This window comes from Gymnoscopelus braueri (genome assembly GCF_963280865.1).
Source record: "Gymnoscopelus braueri genome assembly, chromosome: 3".
In the NCBI taxonomy this organism is placed as follows: domain Eukaryota; kingdom Metazoa; phylum Chordata; class Actinopteri; order Myctophiformes; family Myctophidae; genus Gymnoscopelus; species Gymnoscopelus braueri.
In genome coordinates this window covers 35335889-35350391 of record NC_137612.1, presented here as the reverse complement: position 1 = coordinate 35350391, position 14503 = coordinate 35335889, and the positions used below count along the sequence as shown (strand labels likewise).

Below are 14503 nucleotides of genomic sequence, written 5' to 3'. Positions count from 1 at the left end.
ATAATTGATAGCCTACTAATTTGTTTTATGTAGGCAACAGTGTAGTTGTAGTCACTGTAGTTGATAATTAAAAGGGCAGAGTGACAAAAGTTTTAAACTACTGGTTACCAAATATTCAACTTTCTTCAATCTGACCAGGATTCAATGGGTTTCCCACATGTAAGATGAGAACACTATCCATTCTGCTACCACTACTACAGATACACTGTGCATTTAGCAAGACTGACTACACTACAGCAATGTTCTAATCAATGTGGAAAGCAAAACATTGGACATATCAGTTTTAAATGTCATGTTGTATTTGATGGGGAGGGTTAGGGGTGTCAAGAATTTCACAATACGATACATGATGTTGGGCATGATATCGATATGATATATTATTAATGTTCTTTTCTCATGTATCATCAACATTGGCCATCATCTTATAAATAACGTTATAAAGCAAGTTAGAAACAATTACAAAGTGCTTTGTACACAAATAAATACATTTGTGCAAGCTTAATGGAGAAGTGAAGTTCTCACTAACTATAAACCCATTGTTTCAGAGGACAGATAGACACTAATATAACAAATATAATATAATATAAGACTGCATAACTATAAATTCCACAAACCTCATATTTTTGTCATCTGGACTTTACCAACCAAGTGCAGCCTAGTTATTTCCAACAGCTAAAAAACATCTATAATACCAGATACAGTATAATACAATCTTAGATTAGATGTAGGCCTATTTGAGAGTGCAGATGCATGTCACATTAACTAGCGTCAACGAGCATCAGCTGACACACAACACCTCCCCTCTGCAGTGCTTTAAACTGAAAGTGACTGACTGGAGTCTGTTTCATTTCTCTCCAAAATACCTTGAATATGATGGAGGACATGATTAATAATTACTATGATTATGATAAGCTTTACATTTCATATCATACAGTAAAAACTCCTAACTTTCACCGGCAAAAAAAAAGAAAGTTTTTTTTTGTATTAAAAAAACAATAAAAAAAATATTACGATACAGTATGACATCATGACAATACCTATCATCACATTTTAATACCACGATAGGCTATATCGTGACACAATATATCGTGACACTTCTAGGCGGGGAGGGTTACTCTTTTTTTTGTAATCACTTGGGGAGGGTCATTGATTTTTTTTTTTGTCAAAGGGAGGGTCATGGCATTTTAGTTCAGGGCACATACATTTCCTCCATGCCCCCCCTTATGTAAATTTCGACTGGTCCCTAACCTCTCTCATTAAGTGTTCCTCCAAATCCTGTATTTTGTTTAATTCTGTATAAAACTTATGTGTTTGCGTTATGTAAGCATTTGCTGTAGGAAATAATTTCCTCCTTGAGGGAAAATGCAATATCTATCCATCTGTAGCCACACACTTCAAGTACAAACCAAGCTACCGAATCAAGGTCACAGTGATAGAAGAAGTAGCGAATGCTAGTGAACAAGACTTGTGTGTGTGTGTGTGTGTGTGTTTTTCTGTTCTGTTCTATTCTGTTTACCTATGTGCACATGTACGTGTTCACCCCCAGAGTTGAAGAATGCGTCAGACCTTCAGGCTCTCAGTGGTACAACTCTGTCAGTGACATCACCAGGCTCCTCCCCTAGCCCCGCCCCCACTACAGACGGCCTGCTCTGTCCCTATATCAACCTGCTGCTCTGCAATGCACAGCCAGCCGGTACGAACCACCAGTGGTGCACTGTAACCATCACTACATTTACTCTAAAGTTAAACAATTTGGTAGTTTCACTTTACTTGAGTATAATCCATTTTTTATTACTGTATACTTCTACTCCACTACATCTCGGAGGCAAATATTGTACTTTTTACTCGTGCGTCGTGTTGAGAACTTGTAGATCGGTTATTTTCAAAACATTTTGACATATTTTAAAAAGTTTGAGTACTTTTACTTTGGTACTGTAACTATATTTTTTTCAAGGACCCCCAGTTTCATATCATCGCTATCGGGCGAAAAGCTTTTATGTCCAAAACCGTAACTTTTCAGGAAATGGAAAAAAATAACCTGTGTTCCAATGTATTATTATAATGTATGATTATTATTAAGTCACAAGCTTTTTGTTAATACTTTTCATTTGTTCAATATTTACAGAATGATCGTTCATTAATCGTAATCGAGGCAAAAGTTTGAAAGAATCGTGATTGATTTGAAGTCATATCACCCATCCCTAATGTCGTTGTCTTTCAGTTCTCTGACACATTGTTTCCTCCTCCTCTCAGAGTGCCTGACTGGAGAGGTTGCCACCCTCCTCCTGGAGAACCCAGTGGGTCACAACGGGCTGAGCCACGCAGGCCTGCTGGCAGAAACTGCCAAGGTGTTTGGGCTCCGGAACAGAAGACTCAAACTCTACCTGAATCAAGACCTTACTCAGGGTAAGAGGAAACGGTGTAGTGTAGACTTGTATAGCGGTTTCAAACCTTTTTTTTTTTTTTTAATCTTGTGTTTGCGGCCCTCCCATCTGACCACTTAACACGGCAGCTATTTGGCTGCCATGTTAAGTGGTCAGATTGGTGGACATTTTGGTGTGCATTTTTAGAACACGTTTATTGTAATGATCAATCAATCGATTGTGTATTATACTTCAAGTTCCTATTTATTATGACAAAGTGTTGGAAAGAAAACAAACCATGACATTTTTTTTTTTTTTTTACTAATGTTACATTATCATTAGTGTTTTGCCAATTATTTGGGGGCCCAACTGCAATATTCTGACTGCCCACTTGTAGGCCTACAGGTTGTGAATCAGTGGTGTAGTAATAAGTTCTCAAAGAAAAACAACATCCCCTTTAGAAACCTCTAAACATGTCTCAATGTCGCTTCTGTGTCGGCAGGTATGAGTTAAGCACCTACTGTAAAGTTATTCTATCTGCCCTGGTCCCTACTCCTCACTTTATTACACTTGGTCAGTGCTGTTCCAGAGCTGGTGTATTTACTAGTCCCTGCGGGAGGGGGAAATAACTTTCCTGCATTCCCCCAGCAGATGGCTGCTCATGTGGCTCAGATAAGCGCATGGGGGTTAATTAAGTGTCTTGCTCAGGGACATTTTGACATGTAGACTGGGTGAGCCGAGGGTCGAACCGGAGACCTTTCGATTCCCAGACGGCCTCTCTACCCACTTGGCTACAGTCACCCGTAAGGTCTTGTTTAAGCCATTACCAATTAGTGGAGGTTGTTCAGTTTTAGAGAAACCAAAAGCTATCCTAGTGGGCTTTACTGCAGCTGCTTCCATGTCGGGCAAAAAGTACCAATCGGAGCACTATATTACTTTGGCATTACCAATATTTCGTGTGAAATGCGGCAACATAAATATGATATATCAATTGCCAATAGTGTCCAGGTTTTTTCATGATGTGAGCTTTTTTCCTGGCTGCATATGCACCATATCTGTAACGGGTCCACTGGAAGCTCAGCCTCGGTCCTCATTATGTGTACATTGCATTCCGATACGGAGCTGCTAGGCCGCAGGGTCGAGTGTGCCATTAACTCCTGCACCGAGGGCTTGAGAGGTCAGGGTTAACTAGCACTAACAGAGGCTCCAGTTAAACAGGAGGTGGTAAATCATGTGTCGGACAGAAGCGTACAGATAGCCTTCAGCCAGGTGGTTGTTAGCATCAGAGGAGTGCCAACCTTGTAACAGAGGCGAGGAACGGCAGCTGTAGAACTACAGAGGCCTGTTGATTCTTGGAACATCCCCGCGCAATTACTGTACAGTTCCGGAGCCAATACTGGCAGATGGGCAGAGATTCAGTATCCATAAGCAATAAAATCATAATAACATTCCTGCTTTGCCTCTCCGTGTTATGGAACTACACTGAGATGTCCGTTTGCATTCTGGTTGTGAAGCAGAAAAGAACAGGTGACTCATGCAAACACAGGTGAATTAATGCTGTGGTGATTGCGGACGTGGAGTATCATGGATACGTAGAGGGTGATCTTAACTCTTGAACTTGTGTTGTCAACCTCATTAAAAGGAACACATCTCACTCCTACACGGTAGAAGAAAAGAAGGCTGGTGGGATGATCAGGGTTAAAGGTCATATCAATTCATGTCCCAAATCTCTCTTCGTAAATTTACTTTTTGTTTTTGCATATGATGTTTGCTAAGCAAACGGCTCGTTGATTGAGATTTCCAACAGACTAAATAATGTTTTCAATAAACCACACAGGCTGTTGAGATACTAAGTAGGTTTTTGATGAAGCTCAATAAGTGAGAAAAGATTTTCATTTTGTATTTTAGATTATATTTCTTTTAGTTTGAATTGCATGGGTTTATGGTCTCTGTCTCTCTCCCTCTCTCTCTCTCACATGTTATAGTCACTAAAATGACTTGAATGAGGTGGATATCATCCTACACTGTAATAAACATGTAACTTTTTTTTTTTTTTCAGAGCTACCAGGCGATTCCTCCGTGAAGAGTCTGAACACCAAAACCATTTATGTGAGAGCTCTCCCCACCACCGCTGAGGCATAAACCTACAGGCCTTCCCCCAGAGACAAAACATTTACTTTCCCTACGGTATACTGTTGAGGCATTTCTTTGTTCTTGGGAAAAAATAAATCCAGACACCTAGGTTACAGCTGTTTATTTACTGTTTTCAATCACATTTCATTCCTTTTACAATATTTGCTATCTGAAAGAGGAAGTTGCAAGTACTGTTGAAGCAGATTGCGTTGTCGGTCAGGCCACATTATACATCATTTGCAAAATGATTTGTTAGAGGCGAAAGTCTGTTATCTCTTTTGTTTTAATTTGTTCAATCAAAACAACATTAAACTGTCCAAACAATAGTGTTGAATATTCTTTTCACTCAACAAACCATGCTTTTCTGTCATGAATCTATTCATAATAGTACTACTGATCTAGGCGGGTGAAGTCACATGACTGCACCTAACAGTACTGTATGGCAGTTAATGGAACTAATCGATTTAATTGATTATAAATATTATAGTTAATTTAAAATACTAATTTAATAGTATACATTATAGGCTTAAACGTTAAAACAATAAATGTTCAAAAGTTGTGAAAATAGCAGATCTAGAAGCTCCCAACTCCTGAACGCGTCGCGATGCAACACATTGTGAGCTTGTAGATCTGCTATTTTCACTATTCTTGCACAACACCATTGTGCAACAAAGTATAACATAACGCGTAAATGGTTAATCGATTGGTTGAATGTATATTAAAAACTAATCAATATATGAAAAGGGGGCTTCTCGATTATTTAATTATTCAAAGAAGTAAACGATAAAATATTTGCTATGAAAATAATAGACAGTTGCAGCCCTAAACTGCACCATTACTTGCTGAACTGGTCTCAGGTCAGCCCTCCCTTCTATTCTCCGCTATTAGCATGAAACGGTGTGATGAAATGCCCTCGTTTGTCCAACTGTCAATATTACCTCTGAAGGTTCTTTCCCTTTGTAATGCTAATGATGCCCTTTATGCAGCCTGTGTTCCATCAAGGCTGTCTCTAACCAAGTTAATTTGGTTCAGAGTAATTATGACTCTCCATCCGTATTTGGGGAACCATTGGAACTCATTGTGTTTGCACGCCCTTGAATTTGGTGGGCAAACCCTTGCCGTGTTCACTCATAGAAAAACCAGAGGAGCATAGGAAGCAGATTCTGGACAACTGGAGCTGGAAATGGACAAAAGATGGACAAGAAGATTTTTTGTGAAAAATGGAAGAAATAAAAGAAGGTGGCATGGATGACCAACAAATATGTATTTCATTTGCTGTTCCTCCAAGCAGGCCTATCTTACAGTATGTGAAAACATAGATATAGCATACGTTAAATCAGTAGGGCCGTATAATCCTTATTTTTGGGCGGTGAAACCGCCCCTATAAGTGAGATTTGGAAAAATGTACATTTTCCTGCGCTGTGATCTGGGCCCAGGAAATTTGTACAATTATCCTGCGCTGTGATTGGCCAATCACAGTCTATTCGGGACTGTGATTGGCCAGTGTCACATGACACATGTGCATAGCCCTATATAAGTAACCATAACTTGAAAAAAACCAAATATTGGTTTTTTTCAAGTTATGGTTTCGTCCATCATAAAGAGTGTTTCAATAAATGTATTTATCTTTTGTACATGATTGGTTGACTCCATTCAGTATTGTGATTAGCTAGCAAGACACCGCCCACTTCACACAGGGTGTGATTTTTTTCTCCTTTGGAGAGATATTGTGTTATTGCTGTTAATGATTTTCTTGAAAGCCTGACATTTGTCTTTCCTGTAATTTTCACTAACATGACTGTTTAAATGTCAAGGAATGGTTACTAGAAAATAAATCGAATCCTGTTGATCTCAGGGTGCACATGGAGCGGCACGGCTCCAATATGGATTCTGGACTTCATGTGACCAGCCTGTGATGTCTGTCATCTAGTATGATGTCAGTCGTCTATGATGTGTATCTACAATGTTTGACTCCAAATTTGCAATGAATTTGGCACTGATTGGTTCTGCAGTTTGGGAGATTAGCTCTGGACAATCACACACAGACACACAAACCAAGTCATTAAAGCAGGGGTCTTCAACAGGGGGTCCACGACCCCTAGGCGGTCCTCAGAGTTACTTGCCAAATCATTGTGATAGGATATTTCTTTCTACATTAACCACTTGAACCCTAGCATCTCTATTCTTAGGAACATTAGCCGAAAATAGCAGATCTACAAGTTCACGCCTGCAAGGCTTTGTGCCCTTGTACTGTAGATTATCTATTTTCGGCAGAGAGATTTGGTGTAGGGGGGAAAAGGAGCAAATCAAGTACCATGTATTGGAGGTTTAAGTGGTTAAATGTCTGAAATGAACAAAAAACATTAATTTACACATCACTGATGATAGTCAATGAAGCTATCTATGAAATAGTTTTATCTGCAACACAATTGTATGCAATAGTGAGGGTCCCTGCTTCGTCTCTCGGCTAGAGGGTCCTTAGGCTGAAAAACGTTGAAGACCCCTGCATTAAAGACATAGTTGTTTCAAGAGTGTAGACATAAGAATTGAAAAAGATGCCAAACACTTTTACAATTAAAAGAAATCCTCTATAATGGCATTCCTATGGCGATATTAGAAAGGAAAATATATTTCTGACCAAACTTAATTGGTTTTAGTTTTCCATTATCATAGAGGAGATATTGGATTTATAGCGTATAATGTCCTTCATGTCAGTATCTTGCATACAGTATATGCTTTGTGTATATGCTTTTGCGAGCGCAACGATGCAATGTGTTGTTAGCTTGTAGATTAGTTATTAGTTGTTTGAAGGGGGAAAAAAGCAGATCTGACTACTATGTCTTTTTTTGCAATGGAGATATTCTGTACCAGTCCTGGGCCAGTGTTTGTGGATCTTGTTTTCAGTGGGACTGCTGCAGCCTGACGGGTTGTAGCCATAGGCTCCTACTCTTCCTTACACAGCCTGGTACCAGACAGTGAAGGAGCGCTGAGTGCACTGCCAACTGGACCAGGGAACAAGCAGAGAAGTATGAACACCTGTTGGGGGCACTGTTGCAGAAGAACATTCACATCTGGATGTGAAGGAAGACAGCAGACTGTACTCTTCTGCGTGTTCTCTTATTACTGGGATTTATCAGCACTGCTGGGTAGTGTGGACTCGAGCATACAGTGTTATGATCAATAACACATATTTATCCTCATAAAAGTACTTTTAGTTTGAAATGTATAGAGGATTATTTACAAGACCATTCTGTACCACGGTCTGTGTGTTGGCCGAGCAATTAATGTTCTTTCATTTCTTAATTTAGAAGATTGACATTGGAAGACAGCCAAATATCCATAACATACAGTTCAGTACATACTATAGGATTATGTACATAACATAATATATAGTGTTAATTTAACTCAAGTGTTGTTTTTGCACTTAAGGGTCAAACTGATGCACAATTTTGTTTTGTCAATACAGTATGTACACAAATACACCACCCATGGTGTATTAAACATGAAGCAGTTGAAGTTAATCAAACGGGTTTCAGTCAATCAGTCAACCTCACTGTGATATTTGAGACTGCATTCTATAAGTGCAAGGGTTCTCAAAGTGGGGTCAGCGGTACGGGGGGCAAGTCTACTTACTTACCTATTCGAAATAGCTGATCCACAAGCTCGAGCTTGTAGATCGTCCATTTTGGATACATTGTTATAATTGATACATTTAAGACAAATATATTATGGGACTCCTTAATAGATTATCATATATCTATGATTATAGATTTACAGCCTCACTGAAATCACAAATCCCTCTGTGAAGATTTGGGCGTCCTCTTATCTACCTGGATAATAGCCTTTCTGAATGTATATTATTTAGCATCCATGTCCCATCATCCTCATGTCCTCCTCTCTTCTGACCTTCATCCCTCTATCTCCCATCTGGTCCTGCTGGTCCAGGTATCAGTGTGGGTCAGCCCAGCCATCTGCTGATAGACACACTCGCCACACAAACCATTTACAAGATCATCATGTTTAAGTGACAGCACACACTCCTCCATTCATCTCTGTTATGCAGAGGTGGACAAAGTACTCAACCTCAGGATTTGCCCTAGTCACAAAAAAACATGAACGTCATCTAAACTATTCATACACATGATACACTCATAGACGATTCCAAATAAAGACTGTGGTATACAAGAAACTAAAGGACTACTTCCTCCGGCGGAGGGACTCTTGAGTTGAAGCAATCGCACAGATTTGCGCCACTTTTCAATTATCTTCTGACTGACACCTGGCATGAGTCATGAGTGAACGAAACTGCAGACCGGACAGTTCAGCTGCATCAAGATGTGTGTTTTTTAAGTAGCCTATATACATTAACATTTTATGTAGTAGGCAGCCAGTAATATTCGTTCATTGTGTTTTTCGACAGGCTACAGAGCAAAGTAGAAACATTCGTTAATTAATGTCTTGATAAAGACATATTTTTTTTCTTTTCTTTGTAGCCTACATCTGACAGGCCTGCTGAGCTCAATGGCAACGATGAACGCAAAACAAAATATGGCAGGTAAGGAAAGAGGCTTTTACAGAAAAAGATGTAATAATAGTCACAGCTCCTATATTTGTTCATACACATTTGTACATACATACACAAGGTGATGTATAGTATCTGCGACACCTCGCGCAACAGAGCATTGACAGAAAGTTTGCGTAACTTCTCAACACTGACTTTCTGAAACTCAGTTCTTAAGACATGTCAAGAAACCCAGCTCCTTAATTGAATGTGTATGTTTGAGAAGCGGTGCACGAAATTTAAAACGAACTAATTAATGCACTGTTCCCCAATAGCAGGTCGAGAGATTGGTCGCAGCAATTTTTATGGGTCGCAAGTAAATATCTCTTTTTTTGTTTCCTACATAAAGATAATATTTCAAATGATTAAAGTTTAAACAAAAAAAGTCCATATTTTTCAAAAGTATTTCATAAATAAAATTAGAAAATCTAAACATTTCCATAAATAAAAGGGGAAAAAAACGTTGAAGAAGTAGTGAAAATAGCAGATAAGCTCACAACAAAGCATGAAGCGACGCGTTGTGAGCTTAATTTGTAGCTCTGCTATTTTCACTAGTTTGAATACCGGGCAAACGTCTAAATTCTCTTTTGGGTCTCGAGCTAAAACGTTTGCGAACCACTGAACTAATGCACACGCTGTGACGCGCGAGGTGTCGGTTAGGTTACAACACGTTGAATACACAATGTACACATCTTCTAAATGTGGCATCTTCGCCACAATGCGCCTGCTCTGCTCTCCCTCCAGTCAGTCCACACAGCCAGCGGACACACAGGTAGGAGGATACACGAACACCATACATTCAATGTACATTATCACCCATTTATCCAACGCTTTGTTGTCGCTGGTGGCGTACAGTTGAACAATAGTGCGCCTCGTTTCGCTTTTAGACATGTTCTGAGCCTCTTGTGTGGTTATTAATATTATGTCCACGAGAGCGACTGTCAAAATGATTGACTCGTGACGATGGGAGATGCCCTCCTGCTCCTCTCATCGCTAATGAGATGCGTCGATGGCACTGACACACTGTTGCTACCTAGCCATGGATCACACGACCGGTCGTATGCCACGACTGTCATGGATGAACTTCAACCTGGTGTTTGCACTTTTCCCATTTACAGCCCTTATATCTATATAAACGTTCGGATTTCAAATTTAAAGTGCTTACCCCATGCCCACGGATGTTACAATTCTATACGGGCCCTCAGAAGTACCCGTTACTTCCGTATTGTTCAATAAAAAGTATTTTAATCCGGCCGGTGGCCATTTTCTCATAGTTATAATCTATCAGAGTGCAGTACACCTCCCAACCGATAGGCTCTCGCAGTTGAAAGCATATGGAGGAAATACGGAGAAAATGGCCACCGATCGGATTAAAATGATTTTTATTGAACAATACGGAAGATACGGGTACTTTTGCGATCCCGAGTGTAATTGTAACATCTGTGGCCATGGGGTAAGCCCTTTATATTTGAAATATGAGCGTTTATGTAGATGTACGGGCCATAAATGGAGAAAGTGCAAACACCAGGTTGAAGTTGATCCATGAGCATGATGATATGACAGTCATGTTTCAGGGCTACCTATGTTGCTACCCAAATGCATTCTGTTCGCTAATGCTACACAGTTCATAATATATATCAGTCCAGTGAGTCCTCAAACCTTTTCATTTCAAAGACTCCAGTAATTCTGAGAGTGCTACAAATGGAACTAAATCCATACACTCTCAGAGTTACAGGCCTATAAGGGTCCATTTGGAAGTTAACCCCCTCAAGGAACCCTGAGGGTCACTGGACCCCACTTTGAGAACCACTGAAATAGACATTCGATCTATTACAAATAGACTTATTAAATTGTATATGAAATAAATGGACCTTCTGTTCAGAAAGGGATTTGATTTATGTTGCACTGTAGTTCGCACATTGTGCAAGCAACATATCCATTGATATACCCTTCCCCCCACCTGAGTCCATACAGGGATGAGAGTGTGTTGGAAAAGGAGAACTCTAGTTATTACTTAACTGGGCTTCAAAGTAATTTTGTCATTGTCATATAGTTCCAGTAATTTTCTGTAGTGATGTTGTATATCTACAGTAGCTGCATGTGCTTTGTTAAGTCTTTAAAGATGTGGTTGGTTTTGGTTGGTTGAGCTAATGTTGCATCAAGTCTCATGAAAGTAGCTTATACAGTAGGTGAATCGAATGGAGTAAGTATAGCCCACATTTCAGATGGCCATCATAATGGTTTGCTGCAATGTGTATCCAGTTATGAGAGAAGGACGTTTCTCAAATTCAACATGGAAACTGGAGGGTCAAAGCTTGTTTCATACTTAGTCGATCTACAAGCTCAACAACGCGTCGTATAGCCTACGTTGTTGAGCTTATAGGTCTGCTATTTTTGACACGTGAGAAGAATAAATTAGGCTTCACTGAAGCAACGTTTTCTGTCAAATCTGCCCTTATGTGAGTGAGATGCATATCATCATTCTGTGCTCTCAAGGGATTTGCCATATTCCATTTCTTCTCCACTGTAATAGATCCCTGAGTACACTAATGAATAATACATAATGTCACTGTTTGTCATATGCATTGCTTTTACAGCATGGCTCTGTGGGAGTCTATAAGAGGGTCTGTGTGTGTGCGTGTGTTTGTGTCTGAGCTGATCGCGCAAATCTGGACCTATCAGAGCCAAATCTCCTGTATTTCTCTTTAGTTTTATAATGGAAGACATCAATATTGAATTGAATATTGTTTGTGAACATCACAGACTGGCCACATGAAGTCTGAGATCCACATGAAGCCACACCATTTCCATGTGGATCTTGAGATCTCCACGTGATCGAACTTGTTGTACATTAACATGAAATTACTGTACTGGTAAACAGTGTAATCTATCATTTTAGCATCCGAGTGAATAATCACGATGATTTATGTTTGTGTAATATGGAAGTCAGCGTCAAAGGTGGGTGGGGGAAAAGCCACAAGCGGCAGCACATTAACAGGCCAGGCTAAGGGTGTTACTTAGGGCTGGGCGATATGACTTAAAATCAATATCACAATTATTTCAAACTTTTGCCTCAATTAATGAATGATTGTTATTATTTTAAATGGTGAAAATAGCAGATCTACAAGCTCATAACGTGTCACGATGCCACGTGTTGTGAGCTTGTAGATTTTTTGCCATGTTTGTACTCCACCATTGTACAATGAAGAATAATACAGGAAGGGTTAAGTGGTTAATCAGACTAATCGATTTAGTCAATCATAAAAAAAAATACATATATTTTTTTGTTGATTCGTTGATATAAGAATATTTTTGCATTTTTGCATTGTAAGTAATTCTACAATTTCTGGTGAAGCTTTTAGAAATATAACCAGCCCTATTGGACAAGGTCATTGACTTTGAAATTGATGATCCACTGGCAAAAAAATAAGTATAGGTCAACCAGTTTGCCAGACGTTTGTTTAATGTAAATGTGAAATAAGGATTTCTACATTCTCAAATAACAGACTCATTAGTTAATGAAATCACTTATGCTAATGAGCCAGCTGAGACTGTTAATTATGGCTTCAAGATTCAGTGCTTCCTCTGCATGTCATTTGCATATCATGCCACCATGTCATTATTAATTATACCATGGCGTCCTCACAGCAATCATCAAAAACACTATCATAGTCATTCTTCAATCTTTATGGAATTGATGGACAGATGGATGAGGAATCGTGTATTTTAATTCTTTTGCTCTCTGCTCCACTGCTGGGCTCACTCTGATGAACCGGGTTGCCAGATGTGACAATTAAAACTTTAGATGTAAGCTGTTTAATACACAGTTCCCATCCACAGTGTTAGCCAATTATTCTTGTGCTAATGCTCATTATGAAATTGATTGTCTCCTCTCCGCCAGGCCTGGTGGCTGAATACCGTAGACTTACGTTTTCGCTTCTGTCTGTCCGTGTGTACGTCCGTCTGTGTGTGTTACTGCAACTCCTACAGATTTTGCCCAAAACTCGGTACACACTATCTTTGTTGTCATGGAATCAAGATATCATTCGGATTGTTCATATTCCATTCCAATTGGCTATGACTGACTTCCAAAGTTTGCAAGCCCTGGGGTAGGCAACTCGGCCTGGCGAAGACATGCGCTCCGAGGACTGTTTCTAGTTAGGGGGCCAAGAACGCAATGTGTAGGCAACCTTTTGTATTTGTTAGTTTTATTATTATTATTCCGCCACTGCAGCCAGAACCGTGCTGTAGATTTTTACTCATGAAAAACTACAGAGAAATTAAACTCACAACCATTGACCAAAGGGTGGCACTCAATAAAAATAAAATAAAATAGACTTTGAACAGGTGTAACTCTTGATCTGTTTGACCTACAGCCATGAAACTTCATTACTTCCTTATGATGAACAACTTCGCCTTTTTGACCTATGACCTCTGACCCTTAGATCTTCCACCATTTTGAATTATATGAACAACATTTCAATTCTAGCTTCATCCTGGGATTTTTGAGCAATCTGCATGAAACTTTCTACACAACTTTGGACCAAAATGTTAAAAAAAACTGAGGGGAAAAGTTTGTATGTGAAAAATATTAAGCCTTTATGAGCCAATGAATATTGCAGATTTATGAAAATTATTCCTCAGCCCTAACTACATAAATGCAGAGTCACATTTTTACGAAATATGATGGAGGGTCATTCCAATAGTGCTGTAGCGAATCTTTTTACCAGTTTGGCAAGTTTTTCCCTTATTCTTACTTAAGTGGTCACTTTGAAGTAGACTCAGGCCGTCACTGCATTTGACTGATTATTCAAATGTGGCAAAATGACAAAATAATTTCCATTCTTTCTATACTCTTTGAAGTCCATTGTTAATTTGTTGTTTTTATTTTTGTTTCAATTAATTAATTGTTTTCCTTTTAGTTTTATATGAAAGCCCTTTACATAGACTCACATAAATAGGCTAAACTTAAAATAATCAGACAACTTGTCTTTACTTGAATGACAGGGATAACCTAGTTCGAATGTCTGGTGCAGCTCTTGTTCTCATGGGTCTTCAACTAAGCGATAATAATAATTATACTTTATTTATATAGCACCTTTCATGACATGAATGCAGCTCAAAGTGCTTTACAGAGAAAAATAAAAAAATAAAGCAGAAGTGGTTTACAGAAAAAGCAATAATAATATACCAATAAAGCAAAAAGAAGAGCAAAAACAACATTAAAATCATTTAAAATAATGGCATTCAAATAATGCCAGAAAAATGGGATCTCTCAGCCAAATGATCACGTAATCTGTAGGGTCCCAGTCAGTATAGGTGGCCTGATGAACCTCAAGGACTGGGGGTTGATGATTAAATTCATCTGGCCGCTGAATCCCCTTTCGCACTCTGTCTGGGCTATAATCTAGGTGTTAACGGCGCGTTGCCGCCTCTCTCGCGGGCA

The 14503-nt window shown here is 39.2% G+C and overlaps 1 protein-coding gene across 1 annotated transcript in view; it reads left to right on the top strand.

Moving 5' to 3' along the window:
• The window catches only part of iars1 (isoleucyl-tRNA synthetase 1), a 76046-nt gene extending 71224 nt beyond the window's left edge, over positions 1–4822 (top strand). Inside the window, exons 32-34 of the mRNA XM_080423051.1 lie at positions 1547–1693; positions 2254–2406; positions 4423–4822. Coding sequence (XP_080279177.1) covers positions 1547–1693; positions 2254–2406; positions 4423–4505 — 383 coding nt within the window. The 3' untranslated portion in view covers positions 4506–4822. The remainder of the gene's footprint in view (positions 1–1546; positions 1694–2253; positions 2407–4422) is intronic.
• The last annotated feature ends 9681 nt before the right edge of the window (positions 4823–14503 follow it).